A 21,039-nucleotide genomic window follows, 5' to 3' on the forward strand; every position below is an offset into this window, starting at 1 on the left:
CCTTCATGACTTCCTCATACTCAGCTCATGGTGAAAGCCACACGCTTGTGATACTAGGACTGGCATCACTCTGCCATGGCCTGTTGACAAGACCAGGGAATATTATTACTGCTTGATAACCACTCGGTGGGTGTTTCACCAGCCATAAATGTCATGATTGACTGTTGACGGGGTGAAAAATAGCGGAGGCACATGTTAAAAGTATCCTAGTTTTTAAGATCCAACTATAACCAGAATGTTTGATTTACGGCTTAGTTTTCTCAGAGACGAACAATAATATGCCTCGGTATGATGACAGCCTACGGTCTTTTTGACAGGCGGTCTGTTTTTATCACTGGGAAGATACTTCAGATGATGGCTGTGCTGTTTAGTAAGACATCCAGGCTATTGGATATGCACACTTACTGCAATATCCCCAAGGATAGAAATGACTCTACAGAGGGTGTTGAGTTACAGTTTCAGGAGTCACTTCTTGTTTAATGTGTGGGGTGCTCTGGAATCAGACTAACAAATAGGCCTTTTGTATTGGGGTGAATGGGAAAACGACAAACTACTATGGCAACAAGCGACATGAAGGAAGCTCATGCCAAACATTATCTCATTGGATTGATGGAAGCTATTAGTTTTCACCTGGTCCTTTGTGACCTCCAGATAAATTGTTGTGTGTAGGCACACAGACCAAGGTCAATGCCATGCCACTTGGGCCTGAAGGCATTGGAGGGATCCTCTTTGTGCATGTACAGACAGGCTGAGAGTGGCCCATAGGGAATCCACACTGTTGTCCTATTTTATTAGTCGTATGTACAGGATACACATGGTGTTCACTGTCCAACTAAATGCTTATTTGTTGTTTCCTTCTTTTAAAATTGCATACCTTTTCAATACTAATCACTTTACTGTTTCTCTCCTCAGTTGTGTTTGTATGACTTCAGCCCCTGAGACGTAGGCCGAGGCTCACTCATGGCGGACTCTAAGCTGTTTGTGACGGGGGCGCCCCCTCTGGATGTGAGGGATATGGAACTGGATGTGCTGGGCTTCCTGGACTCTCTGGGGGAGGACAACATCACTGCAGCAGAGAGGTGCTACCGCTCCCACTCCCGCAGCAGTGTCCTGCAAGGCCTGCCCTTTGGAGGGGTGCCCACGGTCCTCGCCATTAATGTTGTCATGTGGATGGTATGTTGCTGACACAGAGATGTATACGTACACACACACACACGGATACATGTATGTTCGCGCACACACACTACAGTGCTACGACAATCTCAACCTTTCATTTTATCTCTGATAACATGATAGTAAACATTGTTTAGTATCACGTTTTAGTACACTTTCTTATCCTTCCCAGATAGAGGAAGTGGTATGATATGAAAAGAAAGCCAATAAAAAGCTAAGCCTCTATCTTGACAACTCCACTTACTCTACCTACAAGCCTTCACATTCGTATGCACATGATGCATAGACTGTACTCATTCTCCTCCTCTCTCTAGCACAGTATGTCACCATGCTCATACTGTTTCTAAATTACCCTCCCCACTCCAGGATACTAATAGATATAAAATGAGTGATTGGACACACCTGTTCCACTGTCAGTTCTTGTCAAATTAGATTCCCTCTCTGTTTATCAGTCTGTCTACCAGCCCTGTTTAATTGACTCACTGTGATTGTTCCCTGGTTGTCAGGACAACACAGAAGGTTAATAGCAGTGTCTTAACGAAGGGTCCAAATGAAGTCAACTTGATTATCCCCATGTGACGGCAGCATGCCTCTGCACCAATCAGAACTTCACACAGAATAATAATCTGTGGGGCATCAGCAGAACATGGACACCCACGCAGGGACAAGAAATATAAGACAGTAGAGAGAGGTGGAGAGAAACAGGGATATCAGCTATGCAGAGAGCTTGCGAATTGCATTTGGCTATGAAAGTAAAAGCAGAATTTATTAATCTCATCACCGCTTAATCCAATACCTTGTCAAACATTGTCCTCATTACCCATGCATGGCTTTACACGTTTTGGTAATGTATAGTTCAACCTCTTTAATGAGATCTTGCTTTTCACAACATTATACTCCTCCTTACCCAGTACCCAATATCTCATCTAGCCAGCAGATGATTTACAGTGCATTCAGAAAGTATTCAGACCTCTTGACTTTTTCCACATTTTGTTACGTTAAATAAAAGCCTTATTCTAAAATGTATTAAATCGTTTTTTCCCCTCCGTCAATCTACACACAATACCCCATAATGACAAAGCAAAAACAGGTTTTTAGAAATGTATCACAACCCAGAAAGGTTTCCTCCAGATGTGACACTTGGCATTCAGGCCAAAGTGTTCAATCTTGGTTTCATCAGACCATGGTATTTTTTTTACCGGTTTTTGCTTTGTCATTATGGGGTATTGTGTGTAGATTGACGGAGGGGAAAAAAACAATTTAATATATTTTAGAAAAAGGCTGTGACCTACAGTGTAACAAAATGTGGATAAGGTCAACGGGTCTGAATACGCTATTCATTTTATAGATCTATTCCACAGGATATTGTGTAAAATGAGAGATGATCATGTTTTTTCCATACAGTGCTCCAACACATTCTTTCTCTCCTTCATAATGATTCCCTGGTTCTCACTTCCTGTGTGTTTTGAGAGCATGGGACAGGGGTCCTATTCACAGTTGTCTTGCTATTAACCAGTGGGCCTAGATGTTTTTGTTCCAGCCCCAAACGTTTAATGTTTTGTCTGATAAGAAAATGTTTTACTGACACATTTTAATGACAAAAATAAACAATACAATGTGCTGCGCTAGTCAGTAGCAGGCACTGCAAGAAGCCTCTGTAGTGACGTAGCTACTGACTGGTTGGCTAGCTGAGACCGAAGAGACGAGAACGTTTTGCTAACTGAAGTATATATTCTGACAGTGACACAGTGCCCTCATGTGGACTGAAGCAGTACTACAACATTTAACCCCGTTTTTAAAATTGGTAATGTTGAGGTGGTAGAACTGGCTAAATGAAGTGAATCATAGAGGTCTTATTCCATTCTACAGGTAAACATGCATGGCTCATGTCTTATTTCCATATAGGCTATGTAACTATTTGTAAAAATTTTTTTAAAAAAGCTTATTAAATTGGTGAAATTATTTAATTGAGCATTTATTTTTGTTCCTATTTTATTCACTTAGCTATTTACTTTTTCTAGCGTTGCATTGTCAAGCATGTCATTGCAGTGAGTATTTCATGTGTATATGAAAAATAAACAATCTTGAACTTTGATGGGGAGAGGAGAAAAGATGGCCATTTTAGGGTTTGTACAGAATATTGAAAATACATAGGCCTTTAAATGATGTGACCTCAAATGTTGTGTCATTTGAAAATCTCACACTAGCTGGTAGAACTGACGAGGTCTTAACTTATCCATTCTACAGGTACATTTTTAGGGGCTTATGTTTCTTTGTATTCATATAGCCTATATTGCTTCTTATCTGTCATATTCAGAGTTGTGTAATGCGCACACTTGAATTTGTCTTTACAGTTGAGATGCCTTGGTCATGTCAGTAACATACAGTAACTCTAAAGAGCATCTGGCCCTAAAAATCAACTTCTCCTTTAGAAAACAGCATGTGGTTTCGATATGAGTCAGGATCATTTTGGTCATGAAATCGGTCTCATCCAAAACTGAGTTTTGTGAGACTTGTGGTCATGACTGCATCACAATGTAAATTAAGGTTGGTTTTGTTTCAATCCTGCCCACAGCTGGCAGCACACAAGTAATCATCAAACTTAAAGGTGGGCAACATGAACATATTGTCTCATTTACATTGTAAGTTATTCACCATCTCTAACTAGCCCTGGAGATAGGCTATCCAAAGTCAGTCAGATCGCACACCAGCTGGCTGACGGTATCAGGCAAAATAATTTGGCTAACCCTAGTAGTTTTTGCAATACACTATAGATGTATGTGTTTCAGAGTACAGAGATCCACAATAGCAACTAATTGAGTACTTGCAGTGTCTGCTGTGGGAAGGTACAAGTTACCTGAAAAATATCTAGTCTTTCAATGTTCTAATCTCTCAATATTCATCTAAAAGTGCACCAAATTCCTGCATTTTGCTGTTGAAATTCCATAATGTCTTTGTGCTAAGCTCCCAATGTCTTCAAATCATAGAAACGCCCCTGCTATTGACTACACTAGCCTGACTATACATGCTGACCCCTCCTTGGTAGTTTCCAAAGACAACCAACCACATACAACTCTTAGGAAAATAGATTGTTATTGCTGCTGAATATTATTTGTGCATTCCTCATATTTATTTCCATCTGAAAATCCATGATGTACATGCAAGTCAAAATATTATTTTTATGTTTAAGACTTAAATGAGAGATGGGTGAGTGTTCTGAGGAGCTCCTTATGTCCTATAACTCCTTCTTTATATTGCAGTTTCTGTTACTGATCTTCTCCTGTTTGAGGAAGGCTGCGTGGGACTATGGCCGCCTGGCTCTATTGATGGAGAATGACAGGTACAGTAAAACCTTTGCTCTCATCCTCCATTCATACTCCGTATGTTATAGGTTTGGTATATGAGTTGAGGCAACACTCAATCTCCATACCAGACCTATAATATACTGAATAAATTGAAAGCATAATTCATGACCACTTGACAATGCTCCTTGATATTAGCTCCCCCTCCTGAGAAGGCATGGTACTGCTCAGGCATTCTCATACTAATAATAGTCATATCTGCAAATAGTCATATCTAGGAAAACCAAAGTTCCAAAGGCTGGGCCTAATATAGTGTATAGGAGGTCATACAAGAAGTGCTGTAGTGATTCACATGTTGATGATGTAAAGAATATTTGCTGGTCTGTGGTGTGTAATGAGGAGCAACCAGATGCTGCACTTGACATATTTATGAAACTACTTATTCCAGGTACTAATAAGCACACACCCATTAAGAAAATGACTGTAAAAACTGATACATCCCCTTGGATTGATGAGGAATTGAAAAGGTGTATGGTTGAGAGGGATGAGGCAAAAGGTATGGCAATTAAATCCGTCAGCCCAACTGATTGGCAAACGTACTGCAAATTAAGAAATGATGTGACTAAACTAAAAAGAAATAGAAAATATACTATGAAACAAAGATGAATGATAGTAAAAAGCTTTGGAGCACCTTAAATGAAATTTTAGGACATTTTTGGCTCCATTCATTGAATCAGAGCTCATTCGTCACAAAGCCCTGGCAAGATTAGCAAATTTAGGGATGACATGCCAGCAACAAATGCTGACACTACACATCCAAGTATATCGGACCAAATTATGAAAGAATTGTACTTTTGAATTCTGTGAAGTCTGTGTGGAAGAGGTGAAAAAATTGTCTTTCAACAATGACAAGCCACCGGGGTCTGACAATCTAGATGGAAAATGACTGAGGATAATCGCAGATAATATTGCCACTCCTATTTGCCACATCTTCAATTTAAGCATATTAGAGTGTGTGTGCCCCCAGGCCTGGAGGGAAGCGAAAGTCATTCCGCTACTCAAGAATAGTAAAGTCCCCTTTACTGGCTCAAATAGCCGACCAATCAGCCTGTTACCAACCCATAGTAAACTTCTGGGGGAAAATTGTTTGACCAAATACAATGCGATTTCATTGTAAACAAATTGACAACAGAATTTCAGCATGTTTATAGGGAAGGACACTCAACAAGCACAGCACTTACACAAATGACTTATGATTGGCTGAGTAAAATTGATGATTGTGGGGGCTGTCTTGTTAGACTTCAGTGCAGGTTTTGACATTATCGATCATCGTCTGCTGCTGGAAAAACACATGTGTTATGGATTTACACCCCCTGCTATAATGTGGATAAAGAGTTACTTGTCTAACAACTCAGAGGGTGTTCTTTAATGGAAGCCTCTCAAATATAATCCAGTTAGAATCAGGAAATTCCCCAGGGTATCTATTTTTTTTTTTTGCTAACGACACGCCACTGACTTTGAGTAAAGCCAGAGTGTCTATATATGCGGATGACTCAACACTATACACGTCAGCTACTACAGCGACTGAAATGACTGCAACACTCAACAAAGAGCTGCTGTTAGTTTCAGTAGGTGGCAAGGAATAAGTTGGCTCTAAATATTTCTAAAACTAAAAGCATTGTATTTGGGACAAAACACTCACTAAATCTTAAACCTCAATGAAATCTTGTAATAAATCATGTGGAAATTAAACAAGTTGAGATGACTAAACTGCTTGGAGTAATCCTAGATTGTAAACTGTCATGATCAAAATATATTGATGCATTAGTAGCTAAGATGGGGAGAAGTCTGTCTATAATAAAGCGATACTCTGCCTTAACAACACTATCAACAAGGCAGGTCCTACAGGCCCTAGTTTTGTCGGACCTTGACCACTGTTCAGTCTTGTGTTCAGGTACCACAAAAAAGGACAGGAAAATTGCAATTGGCTCAGAACAGGGCAGCACGGCCCATGGATGTACACAGAGCTAATATTAATAATATGCATGTCAATCTATCCTGGCTGAAAGTGGAGGAGAGATTGACTTCTTCACTACTTGTATTTATGAGAGGTATTGACATGTTGAATGCACCGAGCTGTCTGTCTAAACTACTGGCACACCCATGCATACTCCACAAGACATGTCTCAAGTCCAGAACAGACTACGGTAGGAACACAGTACTACATGGAACTCTATTCCACATCAGGTAACTGACGCAAGCAGTTCCCCTTATGGAACAGCGGGGACTGTGAAGCAACACAAACATTGGCACCGACACACACACACACACGATAACATGCACTATACGTACACATGGATTTAGTACTGTAGATATGTGGTATTGGTGAAGTATGGGCCTGAGGGCACACAGTGTATTGTGAAATCTATGAATGTATTGTCATGTTTTTAAAATGGTATAAACTGCCTTAATTTTGCTGGATCCCAGGAAGAGTAGCTGCTCCCGGGGATCCATAATAAGTACAAAATACTTTATTTTCCCTGGCTTTCTTGCTTTGAATGAGCTGTTACAGAATTGCATTGCTTTACTAGAATTAGTTTTTAATCACTTTTTACACACATCACAATCTGTGAGTATCTATTTTTGTTCCAAGATCTCCAATGTTGATACCATAATATTCATAAAGCATTCATGGCACAGACACACACACACACACACACACACACACACACACAGTAGCTCTGTAGGATGATTCTGATTTGTCTGACTTTTAGGACCTTTTTTTGCTTTCGAAGTGGTCTGAGGTCCAGTCAGTAGTCTGTGTGGGTCTGCAGATTGAGTCTCTGCAACAGCTTACTTCTGCCTGACCTGGAGCTACTCTCCAGTGAGCGTGGGGTTGATTAGTTCTGCCTGACCAGCAGCGGCTCTCTGCTACCCCCGAGTCAGCGACATCTGCCGAGCGGGCTGCCGTCGTGCTAATTCAATTATACCGCTTAAAGTGTCTCGCTGTCAGCGACGTCGCCACGAGAGAAGCATCACCAAACTTAACCATCACAATGCTTCATTGGATTCCAGGAACCCTGTCTAGCTCCTTTATTTCCCCTCCTATCATTGATATCTCAGCTGCGCTGGAGATCCCTCTGTTTCAGCTTGACTTGAGTTCTAAGAGGAGTACAGGGGCCTGCATGGTAAACCTATTAGACCCAGCCAACACTATTAGCACTCATGCTGTCTGCAAGCTCTGTGCCCACCTGTCTGTGGGAAGGAAAGGATATTAACTTCCCACAGTCACTCAACGCTGTCCATGTGACTGTCTAGAAATCATCCTTCCAAGAATGTGTAATGGCTGTAGTCTCATATTGCGCCGACTTGTTGCTCATGCAGTACAGTATATTCCCTCATGGGATGGCAATCTACATGATAAGCTTCCTTCCCTCCTATTCTGTAGGAAGGAACACATTGTCCATCAATATGATAATCCTGGTATTTCTTCTGTTTCTCAGCCTCACGTCCTTGTTCTACGGAGAGCAGAGTGAGAAGGAGAAGTCCCCGTCAGAGTCCAGCCCTTCAGACTCCGAGACCAAGGACTTGGTGAGTCCAACTGTTATTATGGATCCAACTCCAGACCGTAGGATCGGTCTAGGCGTATAGCTTATGAAGGGTGACCTTTGAGTGTGAATAAAAGTGGGGCACACCTTTTTCTGACACTGACCAAAGCACTTGTCCTTAATTGAGTTGATAAAACGTCCAACTGCACAAACAAAATATGAAAAGGCGGACAGTTCAGACAATGACTTCATAGACACCTGCGAGACTGGTTAGGGTCACCACCACCATCGATGTGACGCACCATGTTTATGATGGCGTAGGACTGACTCAGACATGAGCTCTTCTCCAAGAGTTTGACAGCAGTAAAGTCGTTTATGCCTCAGACTAGACCTATTAAAGCCCCATTATCCTCTCAGCTCGTAGACCTTAATGTTATGCAAATGACAGATGCGTGGCGAGCCAGGCGTGCTGTGCAATGCCTACCACAGTCTGTCATCGATTTGTATTTAATAAGCGATCCACTGAATGTTTTATGTCTTTGCTCCATCTCTAGGGCTTCTGCTCTTGGCTTACAACAATCTATCATATGAAGTAAGTGTAAAACTCTTGACCCTTTAACTCTCAACCCCATCCTCACTTCTATCATATTTTATTGCTCTTCTCTTCAATGTTGTCATCCCAAAACGCAAACTCGTGTTATATCTCATTAAGCAGTGAAAACAAACGAGTGTGTGCTCATGGGATCATTTGTGCCATGATTTACCATAGAGTATTTGCACTTGCTCGAGTCTGACTCACTTTCACTCAACAAATTTAGGCCCGTAAAACAGTGACTTCCTCTGTGTCCATGGTTTCCAATGTATTATGGTGGAGTTTGGGTGCATCTGGGTGCTGTTTTTAGTCCTTGTGTTAGTAGCTGACTGTATACCTCACCCTGGGATCCCTGGAAAAGTGCTAACCCACCCTGATCGAGCTGTCTGGCCTGGCCTGCTTCCCTGCCGTGGGACCAGCAGGCACCTCCTGTTTTTTCAGAGACGAGTGGGTTTTCAGACCCCCCGCTTGGGCTCCCCTTAGCCACCACAGGTTTGGCAGGAGTGGAGTGGCGTAGTTACACTGAGGCATGAAGAGCAGGCCCCACAATATCACTACCGTGGAGTACCTCTGAATCTGTCTTGGCACAGAAGACTATTCTACACTTCCCTCCACAATCCCACGCTCTTAAGGGAAAAAATGTGCTATCTAGAACCTAAAAGGGTTCTTCGGCTGTCCCTGTAGGATAACCTTTTGAAGAACCCTTTTGTGTCCTAGGTATAACCAAAAAGGGTTACGTTATGAGGACAACCGAATAACCTTTTTGGAACCCTTTTTTCAAAGTGTTTTTGAAATGTATTTTTAATTTCACCTTTATTTAACCAGGTAGGCCAGTTGAGAACAAGTTCTCATTTACAACTGCGACCTGGCCAAGATGAAGCAAAGCAGTGCGACACAAACAACAACAGAGTTACACATGGAATAAACAAACGTACAGTCAATAACACAATAGAAAAAATCTATATACAGTGTGTGCAAATGAGGTAAGATTTGGGAGGTAAGGCAATAAATATGCCGTAGTGGCGAAGTAATTACAATTTAGAAATTAAACACTGGAGTGATAGATGTGCAAGTAGAGATACTGGGGTGCAAAGGAGCGAAAAAATAAACTATATGGGGATGAGGTAGTTGGATGGGCTATTTACAGGTGAAATTATGTGAGCTGCTCTGACCTCTGATGCTTAAAGTTAGTGAGGGAGATGTCTCCAGCTTCAGTGATTAATTTTTTTTGCGCAATTCGTTCCAGTCATTGGCAGCAGAGAACTGGAAGGAAAGGCAGCTAAAGGACGAGTAGGCTTTGGGGGTGACCAGTGAAATATACCTGCTGGAGCGCGTGCTAGGGGTGGGTGCTGCTATGGTAACCAGTGAGCTGAGATAAGGCGGGGCTTTACCTAGCAAAGACTTATAGATGACCTGCAGCCAGTGGGTTTGGCGACGAATATGAAGCGAGGGCCAGCCAACGAGAGCATCCAATTTGCTGAGTTTTGGAGGCTATTTTGTAAATGACATCGCCGAAGTCCAGGATCGTTAGGATAGTCAGTTTGACGGGGGTATGTTTGGCAGCAAGTACATGCTGTCCCCTGTAGTCCCCTTCTCAACAACACACTGCTTCTTTCTAACTCTGGCTTTAGTCTCTTTAAGGTGAGTTTAAATCCCAGCCTGCTGATTCTGCCACCCTGGGAAAATCCTCTCTCTCTGTGTTGTCTCTCCAGGGATGATGAGATCAGGAGTAAATGTGGCATCGACGCTACCACCTACCTGTCCTTCCAGCGCCACATCATCCTGCTCATGACCGTGGTCTGCCTGCTGTCTTTGGCCATCATCCTGCCTGTCAACTTTTCCGGGAACCTCCTAGGTAATTTAGAGGGAGGCCTTGGCCCGTGTTGGGAGGCCCAGGGATATCCTAAACGGCAGGGGAGGTAGAGGGGCACCTCGCAAGGAGAGACCAGGCCACACATGCATATGCAAACACACAGATGCACGCGTACACACACACACACGTGGGTGGGCTTGCACTCTCTCACACACACACACACGTACACCACAGTTATAAACACAAACTGACAAAGTCTGTCCAGGGACATCCGAAACGTAGGCCACACAGTCAAATGCGTGCACACACACACCACAGATACAAACACAGACAGACATTGTCTGCAATTTGACTTACTTCTCAATTGAGTTACATTAGTGGTATTTAACTTAGGCCTTCCCCAAGCAAAGTATGAATATGAAAACTTTAATTTCCTCCCGACATACACTTTGGTGTCAGAGGTTGTTAGCTGTAATGGATAGTAGAGTAGATGACAGTTAAATGTTGAGCAAGCTCCCATATAGAATGTAAAGCAAACACGTTTGAGGTCTGGGGGGACCAGGGTTCTCCATAGCCACTTTATTACTGTTGGCTGTCATCTATATGGACCATTGTGTCACCCTGTCATTAAATTAACCAACACCCTTATATCGGTCACCATAGAAACAGTAAATAAATGGAGCGAAACTAAAATAGAGGGTGGAGACGTGACTAATCTTGCAATTTTGTCTTAAACTTTTCACTGAGTTTTTACTAAATTGGATGAGACAATCCTCTGTTTGATCCATTTGCCATCTTAACCATGTAAAGATGAGGGTATTCCTCTTAAAGTCTATTTAAAGTTTGAAGTCTCTTTCTTACAAAAAAATGACTGTTACACAAATAACTGTCGTTTTCTTTTCTGTAGGGGATAATCCTGAGAATTTTGGAAGAACGACTGTGGCTAATCTTCCTGCAAAGTAGGTCAAAGGCCTGGGTCTTCTCTTTTTGCCAACTTCAAGAAATGTTCATGAATATCTTAACCATCATGGTTATTCAATAGTCATGTGAAATGCCTTTTCTTTATCTTCTCTTAGGGACAGCTTCCTGTGGCTCCACAGTATCTTTGCTCTGCTCTACTTCATCATCACAGTGCTGTGTATGGCCCACCACTCCTCACGCCTGGAGTACAGAGAGGACGAGAAGGTGTGTGAGGGCTCCTCAAACCAGGCCAAATGCACTGGTGTAAAGTACTTAAGTAGTAATTTAAAGTATTTTGGGGGGGTATCTATACTTTACTATTTATATTTTTGACAACAATTCCTAAAGAAAATAATGTACTTTTTACTCCATATGTTTTCCCTGACACCTAAAAGTACTCATTACATTTTAAATGCTTAGCAGGACAGGAAAATGGTCCAATTCACTAACTTATCCAGAGAACATCCCTGGTCATCCCTACTGCCTCTGATCTGGTGGACTCAATAAACACATATGCTTCGTTTGTAAATTATGTCTTAGTGTTGGAGTCTAACTAAAAAAAAAAAATTTTAAATGGTGCCATCTGGTTTGCTTAACATAAGGAGTTTGAATTTAATTTATACTTTTACTTCTGATACTTAAGTATATTTAAAACCACATACCTTTTAGACTTTTTTATTCAAGTAGTATTTTACTGGGTGACGTTCACTTTTACTTGAGTCATTTTCTATTAAGGTATCTTTACTTTCACTTAAGTATGACAATTGGGTACTTTTTCCACCACTGGCCAAATGTGTAATGATTACTAGGAAACATAGTCAGGTTACTGTCTCTGAAAACTGAGAGACACCTTTTGATGTGTGTAATGCATGGTTACCATCTTACTTTTATTATAGGGCAAACTTATTGTTGTTTTTTGTCAGGTGGCCAGGACTCTCATGATCACCTGCATCCCCAGAGAGATCTCCGACCCAGGCCTCATCACAAAACACTTCCAGTAATCTTAAGTTTACTTCTCACTTCTTTACGCACTCAGAATAATGCTGATAGTAATAAACCTGGTCCCTCTTCCCTCCACTCTAGTGAGGCTTACCCCAGCTGTACTGTCACTGACGTCCGCTTCTGCTTCAATGTACACAAACTGATGATGCTGGACTCTGAGCGGTACAGTAACTATGACAATATAGAGAAGTTAGTCAGTAATCCAATACAATCACTGTTTTGTTGTTTTTTTTCCTCTGTGCAGATTTGAGTTGTTGTGTTTCAGACGGAAGGCGATGAAGGGAAGGCTGTATTTCGCCACTATGTCCCAGAAGGAGGGGAAGATCATGATTAAGACCCACCCCTGTGCTACCATATTCTGCTGTGATGTGTGCGGCTTTGAGCAGGTACTTTTGTAACAGAAACGTTTGTGAACCTTGGTCATAGTAATTATGGTGCATTGATTGCGTTTTGCCACTGGATGGCACTAAAAAACTACATTTGATTTGAGCGGCAATGTGCAGTTTCGTCTGTGAATAGAAATTCAATAAGGGACATGACTAGACTTAATGAATAATACTGGTATGTTGCTTTTCAACTCTTTGCAGGTGGATGCAGAGCAGTACTACAGTGAGCTAGAGGAGAAACTGACTGATGAGTTTAATGCAGAGAAGCACCGCATCTCGCTCAAGAGGCTGGGCATCGCCTTCGTGACTTTTCGGGATGAGAGGATGACTGCTGTGTGAGTGAACTATGACCCCTGACCTCTGACATGTTAACTCACTGTTCTGCAGTCTCCCGCAGTGCATGCATGGCACGCCAACATGTTACAGGGTTTGATTGAATGTGCTCATGAGTGTGTCTCTGCCTGTTTTGTGTGATGACTTTGTGTGTTGTGTTTCTCCCTACAGTATTGTCAAGGACTACAGCCGGGTTCGTTGCCGTCGGAGACCCAAGCAGTCTAGCATCACCACGGTAGTTCAGTCTCACAGGTGGGGTGTAGGCTATGCCCCAGCTCCAAGCGACATCATCTGGTGAGTGAGGAGGTTATCTGAATGCAGATCATGGCTTGAAATTCCCTCCCATTTGGTTATCTAACTGTACTTAGGCCGGAATTCAACCTGACGCATATTAACGAGCTGTGCCCTGCCACAGACTTTTAAAGCTGTTTGCGGAGGTCGTTAACCTGCTACTTTCTCTTACAAGAGCGCCGTCTCTAGTCACTGCCATGTGGCCGTTCCACTCAACCATTTAACCATCTTAATTAGATGGATTTTAGAATTATATTTGTGTGGGTTATCTTAGATGGTGTGTTTTTTATTTTTTACAATGAAATAGTTTGTTGGTAGTTTAGTGTATTTGAGATCAGTTATAAAATGAAAGGTTTAGATGATAACCATCAGCCCCTCTGAGGTCACATAATGTGAGTGCTACATGTGTATGGTGGGATTAGCCGGTGAGGTATCCCAGCCACGCGGCGCTCGCTGTTTGTGCTTCATGCCTCATTGGCTGTGTGTATGGCAGTGTGTGTTTGTGTGGAGGGAGTAGTACTGCTTCCTGGTGCAGGTAGTCTAGACAACTGTGGGGCTCCCGGTCACGGCCGGCTGTGACACATTGCCTCTGCATGTCGCTCTGGGTAACCGACTGTTTCCCTTCTTTAAAAAGGAGTGTGATGTGTCCAACCTGTTATCCACTCCAGAGTAGTCAGTGCGCTGGAGCATACTCCCTCTCACTTTAGGGGTTGCTTTTGTTGTATTCATACTTTGTGGGTTTACACAGTAGTACAGATTAGTGGCAATATGACGTGAAGGCTTTTGGATAGATGAGCATCTGACTTCTTGTTTACTTCTCTGTCTCCAGGGAGAACCTGTCGCTGTGTGGCTCCCGCTGGTGGCTGCGCTTTGTCCTGCTCAATATCCTCCTCTTCCTACTCCTCTTCTTCCTCACCACGCCCGCCATCATCGTCAACACCATGGACAAACTCAACGTCACCCGGCCTGTTGACAGCCTGAGGGTCAGAATTCATTTCAGAATTACAGTGTTTGTGGTGCTGTACCAAAGCAAATAAACTCCAGAATGAACTATATTAAAATGAACTCATAATGTTTTGGTTTCTCCCCATAGAGCCCGATCATCACTCAGTTCTTCCCTACCCTCCTGCTCTGGGCGTTCTCTGTCCTGTTACCCTTCATAGTCTACTACTCTGCCTTCTTCGAGTCTCACTGGACCAGGTAGAGTACTGAACTGCTGCAGGCCCCAGCAGACACTGTCTGACACTCAACCTATGGCCTAGTTCTGTCCCTGAACACCTTCAACAGTTCTCTCTCTCTCTCTCTCCTCTCTCTGCGTGCTCTGTCTGCCTGTGCTACTTCTCTAGTCAGGTTGTCATAGTGATCTCTGTAGAGATAATGATATGCACAATGGTCACTATGCACTGAGGAGCAGAATAGCTCTGCATCCGGAGGAGACAACCTCACACGGCACCTATGAGCACCGTCTCTTTACATAACCGCCCCCACCACCCACCCATGTGTTGTGAAGGCGTGGTGTGTGAACGACTTAATGCAAATCAAATGTTTACAGTTATTGGTGTGAAAAGCTCTGCTCGTGGTAATGAGCCCACTATGAAGTCCTTTACATTTGAAATAGTGTGAGGGAGTGCAATTCTAACATATACTACGTGTTTTGTAACTACATGTCTTCTGTTGTAATGTGGTCTATGTTGTGGGGTCCTCAGATCCAGTGAGAACCAGATCACGATGCACAAGTGCTTTGTACTGTTGGTGTTCATGGTGATCATCCTGCCCTCGCTGGGTCTCTCCAGGTATGAATATAGAAACATACATGCTGACCTAACAGATCATTTATAGTTTCCTGCTATGATCGTTACGGAGATTACACATGATCCAAGACCCTGTGCTTCTACTCTAATGTACCTGTGGTTCTTCCATCTCTAGTCTCGACCTGTTCTTCAGGTGGCTGTTTGATGTCAATTTCCTGGAAGACAAGAATATCAAATTTGAGTATGTTTAATTGTTCTGCCCTCTAATGCCATGGTACCATATGCTTAGCTGGCATTGAAACAATTGTCATATACAGCGAACATGCACCTAGGCTTTGCTTCCTCTCCTCTGTGTGCAGGTGTGTGTTCCTGCCTGATAACGGAGCGTTCTTCGTGAACTACGTGATCACGTCCAGCCTGATCGGCACGGCCATGGAGCTGCTGCGTATCCCAGCTCTGATGGTGTATGCGCTGCGTCTCTGCTTGGCCAAGCCCGGGGCCGAGCGCATCCACGTCAAACGGGTGGGAGGAGCAGTATTTGACTGTATTATTTGTGTGAATTATTTATGTAACTTTTCTTTTCAAGTGTGTTTTGTTGGTCTCTCCAGAGCCAGGCCTATGAGTTCCAGTTTGGTCTGCAGTATGCCTGGACCATGTGCATCTATGCTGTTAGCATGACCTACAGTATCACCTGTCCCATCATCACGCCCTTTGGTGAGTGTGTTTGTGCGTGCCCCCTCCTCCCTGTGTGTGTGTGTGTGTCCGCTCGGTGTGGAGTGGAAGCCTCTCTCCTGCTACTGTAATGTTGGTCACCTCTGCTGCCAGCCTGGTGCAGACTGTGAAGTGAATGTGCTGTAGTCCCAGACACTCAGACACAGCGAGCTGGGAGCCAGACGCCCACTTTACTCCTGTCTCTGCCCAGAGCCGCAACAATCCTTTATTTACTACTACTCTCCAGGCCTTGACGCATGCCTTCCACATTGTATCAGTCCTGGGCTCAACTGCATGCTGTCTTTAACCTGTGATTCACTCTGTAGCCCAGAGTTGGGGGTCAGTTCCATCTAAATTCCGAAGTCAACTGACAGGAATGGGAGTTGAATTGACCACAACTATGCTTTAGATGGAAGTTAACAATATTATAATAGGTGATTGGCTGCATATGTCCTCATCAGTCAGCTCTGTAATGTCTGTCTCTCAGGGCTGCTCTACCTGATCCTGAAACACATGGTGGACCGCTACAACATCTATTATGCCTACGTGCCCACCAAGCTCAACCAGCGCATCCACACTGCAGCCATCAGCCAGGTCATCGTGGCGCCCATCCTCTGCATGTTCTGGCTCCTGTTCTTCTCTGTGCTCAGACTGGGTGCGTACTTCCTGTTACCGTAGTCTATCAAACGGATGTGGGCTAGCCACTGTTAATCAGATTTAGCTTAGTGGCAGCTAGAGTGGTCATATGGTGGTGAGGTCTTGATTGTGGTTCTTCTCTTTCCTTTGTGCTCCAGGCCCAGTGCATCCCATCACCCTCTTCACCTTTGTGTCCCTGCTCTCCTGCCTTGCCTTCTCCCTCCTTGGCCTATGCCTTAGGAAACAGCCTGACAAGTCATCAAGCTACCAGGTCAGCTACCGTATTAACAATTGGACATAGTGGAGTTTTTAATTTACATTTTATTTTACCTTTATTTAACTAGGCAAGTCAGTTAAGAACAAATTCTTATTTACAATGACGGCCAAACCTGGACGACGCTGGCCCAATTGTGCGCCGCCCTATGGGACTCCCAATCACGGCCGGTTGTGATACAGCCAGGAATCGAACCAGGGTCTGTAGGGACGCCTCTAGGCTAGCAGAGCCTTAACAGTTTTTTACGATAGGCCTAATCAATGACGTTAGAGTTTAAGTGCTTCAACCATATGCAATGTCTTTATGTGAAGTGGTGTTTAAGCGTCTGATGTGGCTGTGCTGGTGAGATTGAATCCCAATCAGAGATTATTCTTGACCCCTCCTGGACTTCTGGTGGGTGTAGAGCACAGGCCCTCAAAGGCTAAATGACTTCTGTGCCAATGTGTTTCAGATGTCAGACCAGGTGTCTGCTGACCAGCCAGCAGAAGGGGCCTTCGCTAATGCAGAGAGAAGCTCCACCCCCTCCACCACCCCATCTAATGTACCTGCCTCCCTTCAATCACACCACTCTCTCAATTCCTCACAGAGTTGTACAATATTCTCATAACAAGAAGATCTGTATGGGTAAAATCTCAGTTGTAGTCATTAGTAACTTATCTCTGTCTCTGTGTCCCTCTCCTCAGCTGTTTCTGGCATCTGTGTTGCTGGAGCCGGAGCTAGGCCTGACCCCGATGCCCTCCCCAGCTCACCAGAGCTACGGGACCATGGCCAGCTCCCAGGACCAAGAGGAGGAGGAGGACCAGGTTGAAACCGTTGAGACAGAGCTCCAAGAGCCCCCAGACCCTTACTACGCCATGGACAGCCCAGTGGGTAACCAGTGACCTACACCTGTGATATAAGGGAGCGAAAGATGCCACAATGCTGCATATTTACCTTTTAACCTCAGAATCACATCCAACTGCCTCAGCCCCTCTGACTGGACCCATGTTTGTGAGACCATTTGGATTGTGTCTTTGGAGGTTCTTTGGAACCCAAGGCTGAATTAATTTCTTCCTCAGCCCTGTGGTGGGGATGTGGAGAAAGGATGCAAGTGGCCTTCTCTCCCTCGGTGTACAGAAGTCAAAGTGACCACACCACAACATCTCTCAAAGCTGTCATCATAAATGAACCATACGGAGGATACTTCAAACAAAAGTGCTGTCATTTTCTGACTTACTGCTTCATAATGTTCTCCCTTTCTTCCCTCTAAGTTGCATGGAATGAATTAACTAGCGAGGAAGGACACTGGGGCAGGAGTAGGGGTGAATTTCACCAACTACCCTACGAGACAGAGTGGTCTTGGCTCTGGTGTGGTAGAGCTCCGTGAGGCAGAGGGTTGCGGGTTGTAATCAAGCCATCTGCAGTGAGAGAACCGGACAGACGGATGGAGGGCAGAGTGGATCTCAGAGCTCTAACACTCCCTATGGAAGAGAAGGCACAAGGAACCCAATGGGACCTGATGTTATTGTATTTTTTTTTTGTCAAGGTTGTTATTTTTGCTATTCTGTAGTTGCCCGTTGTATGTGATGTTATTGTGCTGAAGGGCGAGGGGCAGGCTGCTTATTGTTTAATAACAATGTATTTATGGTGCAATCCCTTTATTGTTTATAAATATGACTGGGAAAAAGCTGTCTTCTTGTTGGACAAGTCCAGGTAGTCAACCATTTCAAAACATGATCTCCAATTTACTTTGGTTTTATGTTTTGCATAAATGTCCGGCAGCAAAAAGTAGTCAAGAAAAAATACTAATCGTTCTCTATTGCATCGTGGTTTCAGTAGTCCAAACCAGTCTTCTCCACTGCATGTTGAGAATGCTGTATAAGAGAGAGGATTTGTCTGTACATTGAGGGTGGACATGGAGTATAACAAACTAAACGGCTTTCTCTAATGCTGCATAAGACTCAGCTGACAGTCATACAGTAACCTTTGCTAGTGTTGTATTGCAAGTGTTTTGCTGCTCGGAGGAGAGGTTTCCTTGCCAAACTGAATGTAAACTGATTGTGGTTAGTAATCGTGCTCTCTTGCTGTGCCTTGAAGAAAATCGCTCTTTCGTCTAGCAATCCAGCATGGCCTGAAATATGCTGCATGGACTGAACTAAAAACCAGGGAAAAGATGTAGACAGACTTAAATTAACAAACACACACAGAGTAGCGTATGGCCATAGTTCTATCAAATGCCACCCATAACCAGCTATTATCTTCCTCCCATCATTTGTGTGAGCAGCCATCTTCCTATGAATAGTTCCCTCAGCCAATAAACAAGCAGGGTTTAAATAACTATTATGAAAAACTTATTTTCAGTGTAATTTGAGTATTTAAAAATGTGGCCAAAGTCAGCTTCTATTTAAAGTATTTTCAAATAATTTCCTATAAATTGCTTTTTTATTTTAAACAATTAAAAATGTCAAATTAAAATAACACCCCTAGGACCAGGTTCAAATGCATGGTATTAAAATATTTGTATTTGAAAATACAATTCTGTATTTGACTATTTTCAAATACTTTACAAATGTATTTCCCAAAATACATTCTAATATTCAACTGCTTGTATTTTCATAACAAAAACACCTAAATACCTACTTCAAAGTGCATTTGAAAGTCATTTAAATACCCAGATCTGACAAACAGTGTGCTCCACAGACCACTGAGCTAATGATGTTGACTCTATGTGCTGACTGGATTTTCTAGTCTAATTTTTTTTTTTTTTTTTTTTTTTTCCTTCCAATGAAATCATTTGGATTGTAGCTTAAGGTGCCTTGTTGTGGGTGTCACTCTCTGTCTGCAGTTTCTAACTGTTGTATTCTGTGATCATATAGCCAAGCTCTTTGTAGATTCCTTTGAAACTTGTTTCTCTGGTGTCTTGGCCCTTCCTACAATGTTATGATAAGTTATTGTTAGTTATGTTTGTCATCATGCAGAAATGGTGGTTCCTGGTTTTTCCTGAACCCAAAGAAAGCTACAGAATATATATATATATATTAGTACTCCAAAATTAGAACTGTAAAATTGTTTGCCTAAGAAATGTCACCCAAAGATACAGGTCCAGGTACTTTTTAGTGCATCCCTGGGAAGGTTGCCATTTTATGGTCTTTATTTGCTATAATTTTTGTTATTATTATTATAAATAGTGTTTGTTAGAAGTGGTTTTGTGAAACGGACAGAATATTATAGGATAAATCTAGTGTGTCTTATAAAATCTAAGTTATTTGTTTAATTTCAGGGGAACTAGAATTGTTTTATGAACAAATGTCCAGCATAAAAACAAACTGATCATCCCAAAACGAGTCACTGTTATGTTCACGGTGTAGGCCTACGCTACCATCTGAGATGTTAATTGTGGAGAGCAACACAGCAAAATCAGTTTGAACAGCACATCACAGAAACCATAAACAAAAAAGTGCCTAAACTCACCAAATGTGTGCTCTGGATTTCAGCATGTCGTTTCACAGGCCATGAAGTTCATATATAGGCGCTACTTGGTCAATCCGATGTCTGCATTGGCCGTGCAGCATTTACAGCGGTACGGCCTCTTCAGAAGTCAGGGCATTCATACTTCTTGCGCTTCGTGGAGCAGCGCAGAGCTGTTGTCAAGGAAGTGAGTTTGTGTTTATACAGGACCTCCCGCCCTCACCTACCGTCAACCAATCATGTAAATGCGGAGCTATATGGAGCTAAATGGAGCTCTCCATTGCTACACAAGTTGAGGCTACGGCGACGCAGTACAGAGCTAATTTTGGCCTCTGCATTCCTCCGTAGGCTCCGCAATTGCGTCACATCATCCACACGGTGCCTCCTACCACATTTTCAGATCAAGCATAAATTGTCTCTTCCTATTTAAACATGTTAATCAATTTATTTTTTATGGTGGTCATAACGGTTGAGTAAACATCAAAAAGAAAGCTTGGTTCTTTATGTTCCAATAACAATGAGTGGAGGAATGTACTTGTAAAACTCACTGAGATTTGATTCCAAATTAGCTCTGTTGTACCTCTGTCATTTGTGCTCATACATCAAATGCTCTTCACATGGGTGCCCTGGCTCTATTTTGGGGATACAGTGGTTTTCCACTTAGGCCAAGCTCTTATTTTCATCCTTTACAGGAAACTGGTGTGTCCTTACTGAAGTACTACTTATAGATTTCTCTGAATCATTTACTTTAGCAGGGAAATAAAGTAAAACAAACATTCTGTCATCTTGATGTAAATGTGTGGCTTGTTTTTCTTTTTAA

General features: G+C 42.8%; 1 protein-coding gene and 1 long non-coding RNA gene across 3 annotated transcripts in view; one reads left to right on the forward strand and one right to left on the reverse strand.

Moving 5' to 3' along the window:
- LOC110497898 (osmosensitive cation channel TMEM63C) overlaps positions 1-21,008 on the forward strand; it is a 35,452-nt gene extending 14,444 nt beyond the window's left edge. For both annotated transcript variants that reach the window (XM_036954857.2, XM_036954858.2), the window contains 22 exons: positions 913-1,173; positions 4,434-4,513; positions 7,979-8,066; positions 8,578-8,615; positions 10,328-10,470; positions 11,336-11,387; positions 11,505-11,613; positions 12,312-12,385; positions 12,472-12,552; positions 12,656-12,776; positions 12,978-13,111; positions 13,281-13,403; positions 14,230-14,383; positions 14,494-14,600; positions 15,107-15,193; positions 15,327-15,392; positions 15,511-15,673; positions 15,760-15,865; positions 16,350-16,517; positions 16,657-16,769; positions 17,224-17,313; positions 17,456-21,008. In XM_036954857.2, coding sequence (XP_036810752.2) covers positions 961-1,173; positions 4,434-4,513; positions 7,979-8,066; positions 8,578-8,615; positions 10,328-10,470; positions 11,336-11,387; positions 11,505-11,613; positions 12,312-12,385; positions 12,472-12,552; positions 12,656-12,776; positions 12,978-13,111; positions 13,281-13,403; positions 14,230-14,383; positions 14,494-14,600; positions 15,107-15,193; positions 15,327-15,392; positions 15,511-15,673; positions 15,760-15,865; positions 16,350-16,517; positions 16,657-16,769; positions 17,224-17,313; positions 17,456-17,653 — 2,508 coding nt within the window. In that variant the 5' untranslated portion in view covers positions 913-960 and the 3' untranslated portion in view covers positions 17,654-21,008. The remainder of the gene's footprint in view (positions 1-912; positions 1,174-4,433; positions 4,514-7,978; positions 8,067-8,577; positions 8,616-10,327; positions 10,471-11,335; positions 11,388-11,504; positions 11,614-12,311; positions 12,386-12,471; positions 12,553-12,655; positions 12,777-12,977; positions 13,112-13,280; positions 13,404-14,229; positions 14,384-14,493; positions 14,601-15,106; positions 15,194-15,326; positions 15,393-15,510; positions 15,674-15,759; positions 15,866-16,349; positions 16,518-16,656; positions 16,770-17,223; positions 17,314-17,455) is intronic.
- Positions 14,079-20,534, reverse strand: LOC118941477 (uncharacterized). Its single transcript, XR_005037741.2, has 3 exons — positions 20,223-20,534; positions 15,306-15,366; positions 14,079-14,377 (listed from the first exon to the last, which is right to left on the reverse strand). It is a non-coding gene; the product is annotated as an uncharacterized LOC118941477 (long non-coding RNA).
- Positions 21,009-21,039: the final 31 nt, after the last annotated feature.

The sequence above is a fragment of the Oncorhynchus mykiss genome, chromosome 19 (assembly GCF_057628025.1).
Source record: "Oncorhynchus mykiss isolate SJ-2025 chromosome 19, ASM5762802v1, whole genome shotgun sequence".
NCBI classification, from domain to species: Eukaryota; Metazoa; Chordata; class Actinopteri; order Salmoniformes; family Salmonidae; genus Oncorhynchus; species Oncorhynchus mykiss.